At 44.9% G+C, this 19,623-nt stretch overlaps 1 protein-coding gene across 1 annotated transcript in view; it reads left to right on the forward strand.

Moving 5' to 3' along the window:
• The first annotated feature begins 7,373 nt into the window (after positions 1–7,373).
• Positions 7,374–19,623, forward strand: part of NPEPPS (aminopeptidase puromycin sensitive) — a 22,908-nt gene continuing 10,658 nt past the window's right edge. Inside the window, exons 1-7 of the mRNA XM_031064891.1 lie at positions 7,374–7,491; positions 14,268–14,345; positions 14,677–14,798; positions 15,778–15,885; positions 16,981–17,181; positions 18,538–18,634; positions 18,754–18,787. Coding sequence (XP_030920751.1) covers positions 7,389–7,491; positions 14,268–14,345; positions 14,677–14,798; positions 15,778–15,885; positions 16,981–17,181; positions 18,538–18,634; positions 18,754–18,787 — 743 coding nt within the window. The 5' untranslated portion in view covers positions 7,374–7,388. The remainder of the gene's footprint in view (positions 7,492–14,267; positions 14,346–14,676; positions 14,799–15,777; positions 15,886–16,980; positions 17,182–18,537; positions 18,635–18,753; positions 18,788–19,623) is intronic.

Genomic DNA, 19,623 nt, shown 5'->3' on the forward strand with positions numbered 1-19,623 from the left:
CTCCGAGCGGGCCTGGGGATGGATGGGGATTTTGCTGGGAAAGCCGAATAAGCCGTGAAAGGAGAAGTCCCCCCGTGCGGCTCCCGGGGAGGGTAGGCCTCGGTGTCACGGAGAGCTGCGGGGAGAGCCTGGGGATGAGAGCCGGGAAAGGTCTGCGGAGCCGAAACCTCGCCGCGTTCTTCTGCAGGGCGAGAAAAATCCTCCTCGCCGTGCTCGTGCTTCAGAGCCGGAACCAGTTCTGTGAAATCCTTCAAGTCTCTCCCAGTCATTCTCATTGGCTGCTCTGCCAAGATTTCCCGAATTTGCTTTCACGTATTTTTTTTTTTTTCCCTTGCGTTTTCAGGGGGGTATAGAATTTTAATGGCATAACTGTTTTTTTGGGGGGTTTTGTTTTTTTTTTTTTTCCTGAAAATTAGATGGTTGCACAGAGAGCTTAAAAGAAATATTTGAGGGAGGTTTTAAGTCTTGGGATGTGAGCAGATGTAAGCCTTGCTGTGCTGAAGGGGTGGTTAAACCTGGTTTTAAATAGGCAGTAAATGCGAGGAGGCAATAAAAGCTGCGGGATGTGAAGCACAGGTGGAGAAGAAGGCGAGCTCTTCCCTGGAGAAGGCCCAAGGCTGGGGATGATGGGGGATCTTGTGACTTCGGGGACCTGCAGGAACCCAAGCAGACATGAGTAACTTTGTGTCATGTGACAGAAATATTGAAAGCCTAAATCTCCTCGTGGATTTGCTCCCGGCTCGGGGGTTTGGTTCCAACCTCGGGGCCGCCGCTGCCTTTTGGGGTGTTTCAGTTTGAAAAAGGCCGGTTTGAGAAATTCCCGTTTTCTTGCGCTCTAATCGCAGCCACCTATTCCTGTCCTCACACCCCGGCCGTGTTACAGCTGTGGGGCTGTAAATGGGATCACTGAAATCATCCCGGTTAAAAATAACGCTCGGGGGGAGGGGAGCAGAGGCTTTTTCAGCCGGTGCTGAGGAGAGGAGCGGGGAGAGCAGCCCTGGGAGCTGCCCTGGGATGCAGGGATTGCCCGGAGGTTCCTCCGGGCAGGGCTGGCCGGTTTGCAGGTTTCATTCCCGGGGAGTGTTCTGAATATCCTGCTGTGTCCAGGTGGGTTCCTGGAGCAGAGGATTCCGCCTGGAGATGGGGAATGCTGCGCTTCCCCAGCAGCGCTGAGGGAAAAGCGGCGACCCCGCAGGTCCCAGGCTGTAAAAAATCCCTTCTCACATCCCGGAGAGCTGCTCTGGTGTTCCCACAGCAGAGACGAGGGGAAAAAGCGCCCACGAACCCCAGAGGGCGAGGTTTTTGAAACAGATCTAAAGAATGTATCTTTATTTTGGATAGCTTTTAACACGGTGAACCCAGGAGGAGGCACCTCCCAGTGAGGGCAGGGAAGTGGATCAGGGGTGAGTTCACCTGCCCGAGCAGGGCTGGGAGACTCGAGAGGTTCCTGGGGCTGCCGAGGGCCCAAAGCACAGGGAAATCCCAGAGAATCAGAGGGGAACTGCTCTGCACCTTGATGGGGAGAGGCACAGCCAGCTCATCCACTGGATGCTCTCTGTACAGGGCTTGATGAGCAAAAATTAATAACTACCAGCATATTTCCGTCAAGCTGCTCTAGAAAATAAGACATTTGGGTGCTTTTGGGGTCAAATGACTTCAGTTAAGGACCTTTTCTGCCTGAGCCCAGCAGAGATGTTCTGTTTCCAGCACCACCTGAGAGCTTTGGGGTCTCTGTAAACTCATGGAGGCAAAAGTGGGTTTATGTTAAAACACAACGTTTTTGATTTTGGGGTGGGGAAAATACACGTGCTGCCTCCTCTTGAAGATCCTTAAGTTGTTTCTTTAATCCCAATCAGTAATGACTGCCAGCTCCTCTGCTCCATCCCGGCTGGATAATGGCAATAATCCACACCAGTGATGCTTCTGAGGCTCTGACACCGAAAATAAAAACCCCCCAAAACCAGGAAAAAAGTCTCCAGAGCCTGCAAAATGCTTTGTTTGCTTTGTTATTTGGCATCTTTAAGAGCAGAGTGCAGTTAGTGCAGGCTGTGGTGTTTAGTCAAGGTATTACAAGTAAACACTTGATCATTCTTACTCACTCCAGTAATAGGATTTGCAGCCCTCTGTGAAGAATTTGGGGCTTTCAAACCCTAAAAAAAAAAAAACAAATAAAAAAGTCCCAGCCTTGGCTGTGGGGCAGGACACTTGTGTTGGCTTTAGGACCTATAAATAACCTGGAGCACTTTGTGCCACAACAATAAATGTTGCCACTTGCATGGCAACTCCAGATAATCTTCAGGGGATAAAACCTCCGGTGATGCAAAAGATAAGAGGTGGCAGCGGGTTTCAAAGCCTGGAAAGGGGAGTGGGGACCTGCCTGCGGTTTGTTCCTGTGTTCAGCTCAGGGAATTGTCCCCCCTGCATAAAGGAATGATCCTGAAACCTTGGCAAGTTGAATTTCACAGCCCTTTATTGGAGCTGTGCTTCTGAAGGCTCTGGTAACCCATCTATTACCATTTTGACCGGTTCTTCCAGATTTTAAAATAATATAATTTGTGGCCACATGAATACTTTTGAAGTCCGTGCAGTTGTGTAACAATTACATAAACTGACAGTACATAATTCCCATTTATCACAGCTGAAAACCCCAAAAAATCCTTAAATGAACTGTTTCACAAGGAGCCCTGGTCCCAGCTGGGACAGAGTGTGGCTGTGGGAGAGCCAGAGCTGGAACAGAGTCTCCTGCTCACACTCCTGTGATTGTTCTGCCACTTATGTCATCTCCCAGCATTTAAACTTGATTTGTTGAGGGCGTGGGGATGCCTCTCCACGAGCACAATTAAGATTGTGGGGTGGAAATGGTTCATTTTCATTATTCCTCTGTTAGCTGGAGCTTTAATTACGCCAGCCTTGGCTCTCAGGGCCTGGTTATCAGCACAGGGCACTTGCATTACTCAGTGTCTGGGTCAAACTTTAGTTTTTTTTCTTTTTTTTTCCCCACTTTTTTGGCTCTTGGGAGGGTTGGAACAAAGAAGGGATGTGTGGCCCTGGCGTTGTCCAGCAGCAGAAACAAAGCTGCCTCCAGCTTTTAGGCTTTTAAATGGGATTTTTGAGCGCTGGGAGGATCACCTGCGAGGGGCAGGGCTGCCTCCCAGCTTCCTGGCGTTTCCCTGCCCATAAATTCCCTTCCTGGGAGCTGGTTCACTCCCCTGCCTGGAAACTCCACCGAGGTGTTCCTGGATTGCAGAACAACTTATCGGGGCGGAATTTACAGCCTGGGCTCTCTCAAATCCCTGCTGCAGCATTTAATGCGTCTCTGGCAGATTTGGCAATATTTAACTGCTTGTCTGCTGCTTTTTATAGGTTCATTATGCAATATCTGCCGGCCTGAGGAATGTATGGAGCTGGTTAAAGATTAATGCTGACACTCTGGGGTGGAATCCTGGCCGAATGGAGCTCACTGGGTGTAGTATTTGTGCTCCTGGGGAGCTGGTCCAGGATAAATCCCCTGCTCTCCAGCCTTGCAATTTGCATTTCCAGCGCGTGAAATTAAACCTGCAGTGCGGGGTTAAAGGGCCTGGCAGCCCCTCAGGGCTCTCCTCATGTCATCAGCTCAGACATTGGGGTGTTTTACTCTTCTGCCCCCCAAAAGGCTCCTCGAGCCCCGTAATTCCCAAGGCTGGGGTGGGTTTGCAGCGGTCACAAAAGGGATTTACTCACCCCTGTGAATCCCACACCTCTGGAGCTCGATGTGCTTTGGAACCAAGGGGGTTTTTCCCGTGGGCCAATTAGTCCTGGCGTTGTTAATTTTACTCCTTGGCCACTGGAATTTGCCGGAGATGCAGGTTAATAAATCTCTGTTGCTCTCCTCATTGAAGCTTTGAATTCTTACAAGGGACACGCCCTGGAACACAAATCCAGAGTAAATGTAGGTGTCTATTTTTAGAGAGAAAATTGCTAAAAACACCCGCAGTTGTTGTAGTGCTGCTTTTAGAAAAGGGCTCTGGAGCTGTGTGACAAGATGGGAGTTATCTGGGATTAATTCTGGCTCCAGGAGATCCCTTTGGATGCACCTCAGCCTGTGTTTCAGGTAGGCTGGAGTTCAAATCCCTGTTCCTGATATCCCAAAAGATTGGAAAATATTTTCCATCCAATCCTTTTCTGCTTTGACCACCAAAAGCTTTTCAGCACTTTTAGGTCTTGCTTGGCAGAGCTAAATAATTGACATTTTAAACTTTTCTTCTATCAAATATTAAACTTTTTGGGGGGGATTTCAGCTGCTTTCTCCTGCTGGATGAATTTCCCCTTCCCTGCTCGTGGTGCCTGAGTCTGACCTCAAAATAGTGTTTGAATTCTGGTTAATTCAGTATTCAATTTAACTCATCAAAAGCCAGGGGTTTACAATCCTGAACCATTCCTTCCCTGCAGAGATTCCCCTTGGCCCACCTGATTTCTGAGCTGTGCAGAACTGCTCTTCTCTCAGTTAATTAAATTAAATTAATTCATTTTCCTCGCTGAAAAGTCTAGTTCTTATATATTTCTTCTTTATTTCTTATTTTATTTTTTATATTCCCGAGCAAGATGAAGCAGGGTGACAACCCCACACACTGCTCACTGCTTCTACCTTACGCAGAAATTTGCTTTTTCTGGCCTTTAGTACATAAAAACCGCTGCATTAACAGAATGTCCTCCTTCCAGAAGGTGGCATTTTGGAGGGATAAAAATTCATTTTTTAAATGAATTCCTTTTTGAGCTGTTCCTGGTCATAAGTGCCCCGTGCTGGGGCAGGTTCTGCTCCTGTTGTGTTGTTGTTCTCACAGGTGTGGCTGCACCTCAGTGGAGCAGGGAGCAGGCTCCTGCTGGCAACAGGAAAAATTCATTTTCCCCTCAGGATTGGATTCTCAGAAGGCGCTGAGCTCTACAGGCAGAATTTCTGCTTGTGAAGTGAATTTCATCCCTTTTTTTTGGATAGTTAGAAAAACGAACTTTTTTACCCTCCTGGGTCATTTAGATATTTTCTTCTATGCTGCCCTCTCATAAAACTGGCTTGATATTGGTAGGAAGTGAGGAAAAAATATCTAAAAATAGATAATTGCCTGTTTAAGGAGCCTCTGGATTTTCTCTGCTTAAACCTAAACTTTCTTATTGTGCAGGCTCAGTGCTCCGCTGAAAGTTGTGTTCTGGAAAAAGTTGTTTTTTAAAGATCAAGCCCATTGTTAAACTCACATTGTCTGCAGTTTGGACAGCTCCGAATCCAGAGAGATTTGGATTTATAGATTGAATAAAGGTCTCCAGACACTTATAAAAAGCTTTTCTCATCCTGATTTTTCTGTGTTTTAGAAAAACCTTGAAAACCCCCCAGGCTCCAGTATTGTGGTAAAAACTGTTGAGATTTGATTTTTGGGTTTGGGGGGAGCTTTGTAATTTTTCAGTTTCGTGCACTCAGAATTTAAAAAAAAAAAAAAAAGAAGTGGATTTCAGGTTGTAAATCTTTCCTGGGAAAATCAAGTTGACCCTGCGTCACCTCAGCTGTTAGACTTGCTCTCAGTGCTTTGCAAAAACATTGTTTTCACAGTCAGGTTGGGTTTATTAATTAAAATTGATTTGATTTTAATTCCATCGAGGGGTGAAAACAGCCATGCTGCCCCTCTCGGTGCGACACCACTGCAGGGCAGCTGGGAGGAGGCACCAGCAGTCGCTGCTCACAAAGTGTGAATACATCATATTTCTTTACATAATATTTGCTAATTAAACAATTCCGTAGCGGGGATAAGCCAGGGGTATTTGTCAGGTCAGAGCGGTCAAGGAGGAGCTCCTGGCTGGGCTGGGGTGTGTGGGGTCGTGCATGGACCGCCCTACACCTGTGAAACCCCAGACTGAAATCCCTTAGCCCTCCCTTCTCCGTGAAATGACTCACATTTGGCTTTTCTGTCCCCGATGACCGAGGAACCATTCCTGGTCTATTCCCAGCTGCTCCTCTCGCTCAGGCCCCAGGCCCTGGTGGCACGGGGAGCACTGGGGGGCACCTGAGCCTTTTCTTGTGGCTTTACAAACAAAATCAAATAGTGATGTGAGGTGAGCTGGTCCGAGCACGCACAGGGCCTCGCAATTGCGGACCTGGGGTTGGAAGGGGCCTTAAATCCCAGCCAGCGCCACGCTGCCCTGGGCAGGGCGCTCCCAGGGCCTTCAGTGGGCAATGCCAGGGGTCCAGGGCAGCCGGGGCTTCTCTGGGAAACCCCTCCAGGCAAGGAGTCCTCCTTCCATCCCAGCCAACCCTGTCCTCTGGCACTTCTACCCCATGCCCCTTTTCCCTTGGAAATTCTTTCCATTTTCCTTTCAGGGAGCCTAAACCTGCTCTTCTCCAGGCTGAACAATCCCACTTTTCCCAGCTTTTCCTCCCAGCAGAGCTGCTCCATCCCTCTGGTCACCTCCTCTGGGCCCTCCTTGTCCAGACCCCAGAGCTGGAGGCAGCTCCAGCGGGTACCTGGCTCCCAGTTCAGACGTGGATACCTGGAACGACGGCTCCAGGTGTTCACAGGGCGTTTTAAGGTTACAATGATGAGGGAAAACAAAACAGGGATGGAGTTTCTTGGGCTTTAGTGAGCTGATTCTGGGGTAGGAAGCAGTTTCTTCGTGCCTGTGTTAAATCTGGTTGGTTGTTACAGAAATTTTTACTCCTTTATTTAAGAAACTGCTGGTGCCTCCTGCTAGAAATCCTGTCCTGGACAAGCAGGATTCCCAGCTTGATCCAGCCTGATCATTCTGGTGGTTCCAGCCATAAATGTCTGAATAACTCCCTGGTTTAACTCCCAAATATTTTACCCCTTTGTAATTAATTTTTATTTAATTTGAATTCCTCTGCATTCAGGCTCTCGCATTCAAACAGAGAACTGGCACAGCCCCACGGTTTATTCCTACGCTGGGAGCTGGCGCTGGGTGAATAAAGCAGGGAGTGTGGAGCCAAGAGCTGGCAGAAGGGGAGCTCCCAGGAAAGGGGAAGGAGAATCTCCTGGCAGATGTTTTTGAGCTGAGGAGCTCTGACAGCCTGGAGCACGCACAGAGGTTGTGCTGGTGATATCTCCAAGAGAGATTTTCACTCCGCTCTCCCTTAGGCCGTCCCCAGAGGAGGCTGATGGGCTCAGGATCTGTTTTTGTTGGGTTTGGATTCCCAGGCCTGCACAAGGGCCCCATTGTGAAGTTTTCAGCCCTGTTTTTTACCCAGCATTAAATAATTCCCAGTGGAGAGGAGTGGCTGAGCACAGCTCCTGCTCTGCAGTGCCTCCTTCTCCTTCTCCATCCCAAACAGCCAACTCTCCTTCAAACAGCTGGAGCTGGAGGTGCTTTTTGGATGGGCAAGAGCTGAGAATTCCCATTTCTTCCTGGTGCTGATGGAGTTTCTCTTGCAGGTGAAAAATGCAACCAACCAAATCGTGATGAACTGCGCCGACATCGACATCATCACCGCGTCCTACGCCCCGGAAGGAGACGAAGGTGGGAGCCCTGCCTGCTTTCGTTTCTGCCTCTGCAGCTGCTGCCAGCAGCCCAGCAGCTCTGATAACGAAATGATGTCATGCTTTGATAAGCTCAGCCCCGCCCCTGGAAGCACAGAATTCCTTATCTTGATTCCATGCTGGCTCTCATGGCCGCCAGTGGTGTTACGGTGAAGGAATTCCGCCAGTTGTGTTGTGGTGAAGAAATTATTTCAGTTTTGTTATGGCAAAGGAATTCCTTCATTTGTGTTCATTTTTGTTATGGTAAAAAATTCCTTCAGTCTCCTCCACCTCTCCTGAGGGGTTTGGCAGAGGATGCTGGGCTGCTTTGATATTATTTTTATATCTGGATGTTGTGTAAACTTCTAAGGACATCACCTGTGCCTATGGATTTGGGAATATTGACAAAGTGAAATATTGGCAGGGAATGCATCAGTAAGAGCCTGCAGTAGGAAACAGTCCCAGGAAAGGGTTTGCAGAGCACAGACAACACTGAATTGGCATTCAGCAGGATTTTCTGAGTGCTGGACAACGTGGAAAAGGGTGACTGTGAGGAGGAGACCAGCCTGGGATCCAGCTCAGGGGAAGGCTGGAAGTTGCTGCTGAAATTTGTGACACTCAGCTGCAGTCACTGAGTTCCCCAGGGGGGGCCCTGGGTGGGATTTGAGGTCCCTTCCCACCCAAACCAGTCCATGGTGCCACTTTCCAGGTCCTTGCAGCATTGCTCCGCTTTCACAGATGGAGAAATGGACTCGGGAGGGGATTTGGGGGAGGAATGCCTCCCTGTGAGGGTGGGCAGGCCCTGGCACAGGTGCCCAGCGCAGTCCCTGGCAGCGCCTGGGGCAGGGGAGGTGTCCCTGCCCTGGCGGGGGTGGCACTGGAGGGATTCGAGGTCCCTCCCAGCCCAAAAGGTTCTGCAATTCCACGGTGCCAAGCAGAACATCCCTGCCCAGCTTTGCATTTCAGCAGGTTTGGTTTCTTTTTCGATTTTGAAGGATTTTCTTGGGCGTGAGGAAGCTGCTTTGGGAGGAGGGCGCGTGTGGAAAAGCAGAGCTGAGCTCAGGAAGGGCCGGGCAGGAGCCTGGAGCGGGGCCACAGCGGTGGAGAAATGTCCCCAAGTGCTCGGGGCTGTCCCCTGGCACCTCAGGGCTGGCCCTGCCGCTGTGAGGTGGCTGCTGGGGATTTATTAGTTAGGAGTTATTTCTCTTATTAAGGGAGAATGACACTGGCACTCACCAGCTGCTGCATCACAAACACTCGAGGTGTGACTTCGCTGTAATTCATGTTAAAAATAGAATTAATTTTAACTAAAATTAATGTATTTAAAATAGAATGAAAACAATAAAAGGAAAATAATGAAATTTAAAATATTAAAATGAATAAAATGGAAAAAAATAAAATGGAAAAAATTAAAATTGAAAAAATTAAAATGGAAAAAAATCAAATGGAAAAAATAAAATGGAAATAAAAATAAAATGGAAAAAAATAAAATGGGAAAAAATAAAATGAAAAAAATAAAATGGAAAAAAATAAAATGGAAAAAATAAAATGGAAAAAAATAAAATGGAAAAAATAAAATGGAAAAAAATAAAATGGAAAAAATAAAATGGAAAAAAATAAAATGGAAAAAATAAAATGGAAAAAAATAAAATGGAAAAAATAAAATGGAAAAAAATAAAAAAATAAAAGAAAAAAAATAAAATGGAAAAAAATAAAATGGAAAAAAATAAAATGGAAAGACTAAAATGAAAAGACTGAAGTTAATAAGATTAAAATTAATAAAGTGAAAATAAAGAAAATAATAGAATGAAAATAATAAAAAGAATAAAATTAAAATTAATCTAATTAAACTTATTAAAATAGACATAATTCAGTTTTATAATTAAAATAAATAGTTAAAATTACAATTAAAATTGCTTAAAAATTAAAAATATTTAGAAATTTTGAAAGAAAAATTAAAAAAATATAAAAAATAATGAATTGCCATCATCACACCCAGGCTCCGCGGGGTCAAAAACAGATCTGTGGGATTTGGGAAGGTGCCAAGGAGCAGAATGGCTTTGGAAGGAAAATTGCATGGAATTGGCACCTGTTGATGGCTCAGGCTGGGGATGGGAGCTGTGTGAGTGCTGCCCAGAATGAGCCCTGCAGCCATCAGAACCTGGGAGCTCGCTCCTGCAGGTGTGGGAAGGGACGAGTTCATGGTGGTTCTAAGGAATTGCCCCCCTTCGTTCTGTGGGCAGGAATTTGTCTCACCCTCGCTAAAAATAAAAAATAATTGGGAATTTATCTCCTTTCCAAGCCTGGAAAGCAGCTGTGGGAGTGAGATTTCACTGAACAGACCCCAGTTCCTTGTTTAAGGAGCTGACCCGGTGACTCCTGTGCAGAATAATTTGGTTTTTCCCCCCATGCCTTGTCATGCCCCTGGCCTGAGGCTGCCCAGCAGATTTTGGCTGCAGCTCCTGGTGCTGATGGACACAGCTGAGGGCAGGACTTTGGAATGTTAATGCACATTTGCAGGGAAAGCAGATTGTTGCCCAATATTTGACAGGAAGCTGAGGGAGGATCCCCGCAGCTTTAAAGTCAAAGTGAAGAATTTTTGCTGTGTAATCCACAAAGGAGCAGCAAGAACTGAGTAACAAAACCAGCAGAGACTGAGCACCGGGGAGCAGAAATTCCTCAGTTTCAGCCCAAAACTGAGATTGTCAGGGAGGGCTCTGGGTTCCCTCTGCGCCAGCAGTGCTGTAATGGAACAAAGCTGCTCAAAACACCAGAGTTTTCCGTGGCTGAATTCAAACTGGCTGGACATTTTTATATTTATTTTCTCCCCAGAGCTGTTGGGATTTTTTTTAACGTTTCCAGTGGAATTTTAGCACCGAGGTGTGCACGTGTCCGGATGGATGCCTTGGCTCAGGACGAGCAAGGATGAGCTGGAGTTTAGAAAAAAATGGGGATGGGCCTGGGTGTTCCACCAGAGATTTGGGTGGTAGTTAAAATCAGAAACAAACAAACAAAAAAAAAAACCCCAAAAAACCAAAAGAAACCAATTTAAAAAACCAAAACCCAAACCAAATCAACCAAAAAAAACCCCAACAAAACCAAACTGACCAAAAAACCAAATCAACCAAAAAAAAAACCCCAAACCAAATCAACCAAAAAAAACCCCAAACCAAATCAACACCAAAAAACCAAATCAACCAAAAAAAAACCCAAACCAAACCAACAAAAAAAAAAACCAAAACCAAACCCACCAAAAAATCAAATCAACCAAAAAAAACCCCAAACCAAATCAACCAAAAAAAAACCCCAAAACCAAACCGACCAAAAAACCAAATCAACCAAAAAAAACCCAAACCAAATCAACCAAAACAAAAAACCAAAACCAAAACAAAAACAAACCCACCAAAAAAACCCAAACCAAATCAACGAAACAAAAAACCAAAACCAAACCCACCAAAAAACCAAATCAACAAAAAAATCCCCAAACCAAATCAACCAAAAAGAAAAACCAAAACCAAACCCACCAAAAAACCAAATCAACCAAAAAAAACCCAAACCAAATCAACCAAAACAAAAAACCAAAACCAAACCCACCAAAAAACCAAATCAACAAAAAAATACCCAAACCAAATCAACCAAAAAGAAAAACCAAAACCAAACCCACCAAAAAAACCCCAAACCAAATCAACCAAAAAAAACCCCCAACCAAATCAACCAAAAGACCCAAACCAACCAAAAAAATCAAACCCAAACCTTAATTACCTGTGACTGCTCCACACCACAGAAGGGCTCCTTGAAAAAGTTCCATTTTGAGAAAGTTCCCTTTTGAAAAGTTTCCGTGGTTTGCTCTCAGCTTTGGCTTGGGCTCTGGGCCCTGCAGGGAGCCCCCCGAGGGTGCAGCAGGACTGGGGGTCGCCCACGGCCGGATCCCTTTGCAGGAAATGTGATTTATCCCAAAAGCTGCTGGAGCATTTGGGGAGCTCCCGCTTCCAGCACCTCAAACCTGCAGCAGCCCCTCTCTGTTTTGTGTATTGTTTCTGATTTAAGTGGTAACACGTCTTACTCCTGGGTGCTTCCTCCCTTTATTTTCATTTTCTCATTTCTTATTTTCTTTTTCTCCGTGACCAAAAAAAAAAAAAAAAAAAAATTAAAAAAAAAATCTTTTTTTTTCCCCTCCAACTGCACAGAGCCACCAGCAGCTTTTTCTCCTCCCAGCCCGGGCCGTGCTGTAATGTGCAAGTGATTAACTTGCAACCTTGCAGTGCCAGACTCTCCAGAGCTGGGCTGGTCCCTCAGGAGCTTTTGTTTTCCAGCCCCAGGAACTGAGCCAGGCTCTGCTGCACTCGCGGCTTTGGTAGCAGCAGCTCCCTTCCCCTCCAACAAAAAGTATTGTCCAGTGTTTTCCGTGGTTCTGCTGCTCTGGATTAAATTATTGGCGTTGAATGAGGAGTTTAAACAAAAAAAAAAAAAAAAAGGCAAAACGAAAAACCCCGAAACAAAACCAAAAAAACAAACAAAAAAAATCCCAAAACCAACCAACCAACCAAAAAGCCAAAAAAAAAAAACCCACCCCAAAACATACCACAAAAAAACCAAAAAAAAAAAAAACAAAAAAAAAAAACAAGAAAACAAAAAAAAAAAAAAAAAAAAAAGAGAAAATGTAATTTGGGATCATTGGTTCATGTCCGGTTGTTTTGGGGTTTGATTTGTAAGGAGCTGCTTGGAGATTTAGAAAACCCTGAAGGTTTCAGTGTTTCATCTTCCAGCCTTGGTGATGTTCACCTCTGGGCTTTTTGGGACAAGTGAGAACTTCCCAAGCAGCAGAAATGCCACAAATTCAAACCCAAAGGGAGAACAGCTGGGAGAGGAGGAGGGGGCAGCTCGATATCCATGGTCAGCCTTTGGCAGAAGCTCCACGCGAGGAATTCCTGTGTATTCCTGAGTTCCAGGAGGCTGCAGGATCAGATCAGGCCTTTAGAAGCTGTAAAAAAGAATAAAATGTTTTTATATTGTGGCTTTGCTGTGGTGGTGTTTGAAAATCCACCAAAAATCCACCGAAAATCCCCCAAACCCAGGTGGGGAGCGTTGCTGCGTTCCTGGGCTGATCGGGGACCCTCCGAGCACGGCTCCAGCAGCAGGATTCCTCAATTGACCAATTCCCATTGATTTATTTATCGATAAATCCATGAATTCCCAGCAGGTGTCCAGCCCTCTGTGGCCAGGGTCGCCCTCATTGCTCTGATGGACTCTGGAAATAATCAGGATCACAATCAGCACCCAGCGGGATTGTTCTCCTTCAGATCTTCCTCTCCTGGCTCGTTTTCTCCTCTCCTGGCTCATTTTCTGCCTCGGTATCCCCAGTTTTAGGAAGAAAACTCAAACTTTTATTTGCTGGCAGCTGGGTGTCCTTGGGTGGATTCTTCTTCAATGCTCAACTCAGCTGATTTTTAAAATCTTGGAACTCCTGAGCACAGATCAGGAGCGCCTAAAATTGAGCCTAAGATTGACCCTGTAGAGGTTTTTTTTTTTTGTAATTTATTCCTGCCTTGTGTTTTTTGCTGTTTTTTTGGAGCCTCTCAGTGCTGTGCACCCCAGCACGGTGGTAACTCAGACTAAACCCTGAGCAGAGCTCCGTGAAACCTGTACTTAAACCCAATTCATCCCTGCAGCTCCTGCATTGAGCAGAGGTTGGAATGAACTCGGGCTCAGGGCTGAGATCACACTGCTGCAGAATAAACAGCCCTGGAAATTTCACCGGAATAAAACAACCGCGGTTCCATTTCCCTTTGTCACTGCGGCCTCCTGCGGGGCGCTGGGGCTGAAACCCAACACTGGCAGCGACACCTGAGCAGCGAAACGAGTCCTTTTGTGACTAAAATTGTCATTTCAGCCCGGCTTTTGTCATTCGGGGCTTTGGCTGAGCGGCAGGGTTTTGTTTGGGGATGGGAATGGCTGTGTCCGGGCTTGCCGGCTTTGGCAGCTGGAGATGCTGTTTGGAGCAGGTTTAAGGTTCTTCAATAACGATCCTTCCTCACAGGCTGCAGCTGTGGCTGGGCATGGAGGGAGCAGCGCTTGCCGAGTGGGGTTCTGTGGGGTTATCCCGGGTGTTTTTAGCCGAGTGAGAACAGATCCACATCCCCTTGCAGGCTGTGATGGATCAGGAGGGCAGGAGCAGCACCAGGTGCTCCAGGACAGTTCCATCCCCCTGCAGATCCCCAGCCTGGCCTCACAGTTTGGATTTTTGCATCCACAAGTAGTTCCTGTGCTGTGTAAATACCAAATTTCCTCGTTTTTGGGTGCCTTTGGGATCCTCCGCCAGAGCAGGGCAGGAAGCCCAAAGTAGGGCCCTGCTTCTGAAGGCGTTTCTGGACTGAAATCAACATTTATTTTGTGGTTAAATCCAAGCAAACCCCCGTCCCCATTGCTGTGGAGATTAATGGGATTTTCATAGTGAGAGCCGCAAATTAGGTCAATAAATCCTAAGCATCCTGTTTGGGATAATTAATGGGAATCCTGCTGCACTGATGGGCGTGTTTAACAGCAAGGGGGGGAGTTTGGGGCTGTATTTCACCACTCCTGGGACACAAATCCCATTCTTCCTGCAGGTTTGGGGTTTTTCAGCACAACACTCCACCATGAGGGGGAGTTCCTGTAGTTCCTCACTCAGAATCAATTCTGAGCTGTCGAGCTCAGCTGCTTTGGGTGAATTTGCAGAGTTTTGAGCCCAAACCTCTTTCCAGGACGGTTCTGACGCCAGCGCTGTTTTTCCCTTTCCAGAGGTTCACGCCACAGGGTTCAACTACCAAAATGAGGATGAAAAGGTCACTCTGTCCTTCCCCAGCACCCTGCAGAAAGGTGAGAGCCCTCCCTGCTGGGGCTTGGCACAGCAGCTCCTTCCCTGGCGCTCCCCACTCTGCTCTGGAGCCTCTGGAATTGCAGATTTTGGCTGCTGTGGGCTGAAATCCGTAATTAACTTGCCACAATTCCTGAAATCCCAGAGTTTGCAAACTCTGCTCCAAGCTTTCATTGGAAGGTGGAACTTCTAAGGTCCCTGTTGGTCGCTGCTCTGTCCGAAACAATCCAACAGCCCCGTGGGGAATTGTGGGTTTGTTTGGTTTAGGGAGCAAAGCCCACAGCAAAGTTTTGTGCCACCTGCCCACGCCAGGCCTGTGTGCTCGTGTTGCAGGGACAGGGACACTCAAGATAGACTTTGTGGGGGAGCTGAATGACAAAATGAAAGGGTTCTACCGGAGTAAGTACAGCACACCCAGCGGGGACACGCGCTACGCCGCCGTCACCCAGTTCGAGGTAAGCCTCTCTGCATGCTTGCTTTCATTTTTATTTTCATTTTATTTTTATTTTTGTTTTGTTTTTATTTTTATTTTTATTTTTTGTACTTTCATTTGTATTTTTATTTTCATTTTTATTTTTATTTTTGTACTTTCATTTGTATTTTCATTTTTATTTTATCTTATTTTAAAATTTTATTTAAAATTTATTTTATTTTCATTTTTATTTTATTTTTAGTTTTAATTTTATTTTAAATTCATTCTAATTTTCGTTTTCATTCTATTTTAATTTTGTTTTTATTTTCGTTTTTATTTTCGTTTTTATTTTCATTTTTATTTTCATTTTATTTTTATTTTACTTTTAATTTTATTTTTAGTTTTAATTCTATTTTAAATTCATTCTAATTTTCGTTTTCATTCTATTTTAACTATTTTTATTTTAATTTTTATTTTCGTTTTTATTTTCGTTTTTATTTTCATTTTTATTTTCGTTTTTATTTTCATTTTTATTTTTATTTTATTTTTATTTTCCTTTTAATTTTCCTTTTCATTTTTATTTTCTAACCAGGATTTATCCTTGCAACTGGCAAAGACACATTTTCTCACCTTCATCCATCCGCTCTGGATGAATATCAAAAATCCACGTTGTTTTTCACTCCTTGTCCCTCGTTACAGTGAGCTCAGGGCTGGGCTGGTGCTGCCCAGGGCACTCCCCCAGCACAAACAGAGCATTTTTGGGGCTCTTTTGGACAAATTCGGGGTGGTTTGTGCACGCCTGGGTGCCCTCAGTGCTTCCCCTCCTGCCGTGCCACTGCTAAGTTTGGACAATTTTTAATTTAAAATCGGGAGTGAAAGAAGAATAAAAACCTAATTCAGAGGTCAGGAGTGCAGTGAGGAGACCAAACCACGATTCTCGCTTTTTTTGCTGGAAATAAATTGAATTTCTGTGGTTTTTACCACAATCAAACAATTTATTTGTTTAATTCTCTTTTTTCCAGGCCACTGATGCTCGCAGGGCTTTCCCTTGCTGGGATGAGCCTGCAATCAAAGCAACGTTTGATATTTCTTTGGTGGTTCCCAAAGACAGAGTAGCTTTGTCAAATATGGTAAGTTTCTAAATATCTTAATTAAATATGCCTTTGATAATTAAAATTTTGCCTTGATAACAGCTGGGAATAAAATCTGCAATAAATGGGGAGAGAAACACAAAATTTGATGCCAGGACAAACCTGGTGGTTTTAAAAAAATAAAATTAAAATTAATTTTATGTGCTGCTTGATTAAGAGGGACTGGGAAAAAGTCCTTTGTGAGTTTTCTTCCCTGGGTTTCTGTGCAGAGCTGGGATAAAATGTGGAAACAGAATAAACACAAACAAACACAAATGAGCATTTTTGATTTGCTGCCTGCACGTGTTTTTAGGTGATGTTGCTGGAGAAGAATTTGTTTTAAAATAGGCTTTATTTATTTATAAATAAATTCATTTATAAATAAATAAAGCCTGGGCAAATAAAGCCTGGCCTGGCCCTGCACAAGGTTTTTGTGTCTGGATTTAGGGAGAGTGCCTTGCTGGGATGGGATTGATGCTCTTTAGTTCCTAATGGGATATAACTGAAATATGAACAAAAAATTAATATAATATCAGTAATATGCTAATATTATCAATAGAAATATAATAGGAAAATCATATATACTATGTAATAATTAGATATTATATGTAATAATTATACTAGTATACAATATAGATATTGTGATATTTATAATTACACTGTAACTACATTATAATTAATATTATTTATGAATACTTTATGATAATGAAATCACACCTCCAGCTGGGATGGGGCAGTTCAGCCACGAGAGAACTTGAAATCTCTTGAATTTGGGGGTTTTCCTTGGGTTTTTTTGGGGGTTTTTTTTTTGTTTGTTTGTTTGGTTGGTTTTGTTTTGTTTTTATTTTTTTCCCTTGGCTTTTTCTTTCCTTGCTTTTTGTGGGTTTCCCTTTTTGGAATTTTAGTGTTGAAAACCTAGAATCTTTTGCTAAAACCCTGGACTTTCTCTGCTAATTAGACCTGTAAAGCAAAGAGCTGCTCGAATCCAAATACCCCACAGCTTCCGAAGTTTCTTGCCTTGTAAAAAAAAACAGCGTTTGGGTAAAAAATTACAATTCCGGAGCCCCGAAGCCCCATTTCTGTGCCGTTTCGCAGAACGTGGTGGAGCGGCGGCCGTACCCCGACGACGAGAGCCTGGTGGAGGTGAAGTTCGCGCGCTCGCCCGTCATGTCCACGTACCTGGTGGCCTTCGTGGTGGGCGAGTACGACTTCGTGGAGGCGCGCTCGCAGGACGGCGTGCTGGTGCGCGTCTACACGCCCGTGGGCAAGGCCGAGCAGGGCAAGTTCGCCCTGGAGGTAAGCCTGGACCCCAAGTCTGGTCACTCACTGAAATCTCTGAGTTTCGGGTTTTTCTGGGGTTTTTTTGGGTTTTTTTGGGGTTTTTTTGGGCGGTTTTTCGTGGTTTTTGGGGGTTGTAGACCAGAGTCCTGGTGTGCGTCTACACGCCCGTGGGCAAGGCCGAGCAGGGCAAGTTCGCCCTGGAGGTAAGTCTGGAGAGGTTTGGGATCCAGCCACACGCAGAAATCTCTGAGTTTGGGGATTTTGGGGGTTTTTTTGGGGTTTTTTTGGGCGGTTTTTCGTGGTTTTTGGGGGTTGTAGACATACACAGAGTCCTGGTGCGCATCTACACGCCCGTGGGCAAGGCCGAGCAGGGCAAGTTCGCCCTGGAGGTAAGTCTGGGATGGGTTTGGGGTCTGGTCACTCACTGAAATCTCTGAGTTTCGGGTTTTTTGGGGGTTTTTTTGGGGTTTTTGGGGTTGTAGATGCGTGCGGGATCTTGGTGCGCGTCTACACGCCCGTGGGCAAGGCCGAGCAGGGCAAGTTCACCCTGGAGGTAAGTCTAGACCCCAAGTCTGGTCACTCACTGAAATCTCTGAGGTTCGGGTTTTTTGGGGGTTTTTTTGGGGTTTTTGGGGTTGTAGATGCGTGCGGGATCTTGGTGCGCATCTACACACCCGTGGGCAAGGCCGAGCAGGGCAAGTTCACCCTGGAGGTAAGTCTAGACCCCAAGTCTGGTCACTCACTGAAATCTCTGAGGTTCGGGTTTTTTGGGGGTTTTTTTGGGGTTTTTGGGGTTGTAGATGCGTGCGGGATCTTGGTGCGCATCTACACACCCGTGGGCAAGGCCGAGCAGGGCAAGTTCACCCTGGAGGTAAGTCTAGACCCCAAGTCTGGTCACTCACTGAAATCTCTGAGTTTGGGGTTTTTTTGGGGTTTTTTCCTTCATTTTTTGTGGGTTGCAAACGGTGTCGTGGTGCGCATCTACATGCCCAGGGCAAGTTCGCCCTGGAGGTAAATCTGAGTCGGGTTTGGGGTCTGGTAATTCACTGAAATCTGGAAGTTTTGGAGGTTTTTTTCTATTTTCGGTCATAATTTCCTAGTTTCATTTGTAATTTTCTAATTTTAGCCATAATTTCTTAGTTTCAGTCATAATTCCTTAGTTTCAATCCTAATTTCTTAGTTTCATTTATAAATTTATAGTTTCAATGGTAATTTCCTGTTTTCAGTCATGATTTCCTAGTTTCAGTCATAATTTCTTAGTTTCAACCATAATTCCTGAGTTTCAAGCCTAGTTCCTTAGTTTCAGTCACAATTTCCCAAGTGTTGCCCAGTTCCAGGTTAACAGAACATTTCTCCTCTCGTTTCTTACAGGTTGCTGCTAAAACTCTGCCTTTTTATAAGGACTACTTCAATGTTCCTTACCCTCTTCCTAAAATTGATCTCATAGCTATTGCAGACTTTGCTGCTGGTAAAGTAACTCACTTTATTGCTGAAATTGTATTTTATTTGATTTTTTTTTTAAATTAAAAAACCTTTAGGAAGAGGTGTGGATCAATATCAATAAACCTTTGTATTTATTTTATAAAGGTGCCATGGAGAACTGGGGCCTTGTTACTTATAGGTATGATGTTAAAATACTGTCTTTCCCCCTCTCTGTTCATTAATTCTTGGAGTTAATTGGATTCATTTGAGGCAGCTCTAATTGCTGGGTGTCATCCCAAATCAGACAGAATCAATCCTTTCCATTTTTAGTTCGGTTTGGATGATTTTGGCGGTGTTGTTGCAGTCAGGAAGGCAAAAATCAGCCACTGGCTGAGGGTTTTAAATTGTAAAAACCTTCTTGGCCCCTTTTTTCTCCCATAAAATCTCCTGACACAGCTGGGAGAGTTTATTTTACCTCGTAGGTAAATTTGGCAGCCACAGAGTAAAGGTGTGGAAGTGGGAAAATCAAAAATATTAACTCGCCTTCCTTTGCAGTTTGATTTTTTTTCCTTCTTCTGATCAAGCTTTTGCACTTTTGCTTGATATTAATTCGTTTTCTGTGCTGGTGGTCAGGAGGATTTCCCTGAATTTTGAACAGCTTGTAAGCTTTGGACTTTAAACCCTGAAATAATTTGGGATTTCTTCTGCTCAGCTTTGAATTTGGCCTTAAAAAAATCCAAAACAAATTCGAGCCCAGGTTTTAAACTCTTCCCTGCTTATTGCAATTCTGGTGAAATCTGATATTTTATTCCTTGTGGGGAAAACAATTTAAATATATTTATCCTGGATGAGGAGAATTTTTGGGATGGAGCTGTGAATTTTTGCCCCTTTGTGCTGAGTTTGCTCTGCCCCTTTTGGGCACCTGCAGGCCCCATCCGTGGGGAGGTTTTCCCTGGAATTTCAGCATTCCTGGGGTCCCTGAGCAGGGCTGGGAGGTGCCCCAGAGCAGAGATTGCTGTTGGCACCTCTCGGAAG

Source organism: Geospiza fortis, unplaced genomic scaffold (assembly GCF_000277835.1).
Source record: "Geospiza fortis unplaced genomic scaffold, GeoFor_1.0 scaffold315, whole genome shotgun sequence".
Classification (NCBI taxonomy): domain Eukaryota; kingdom Metazoa; phylum Chordata; class Aves; order Passeriformes; family Thraupidae; genus Geospiza; species Geospiza fortis.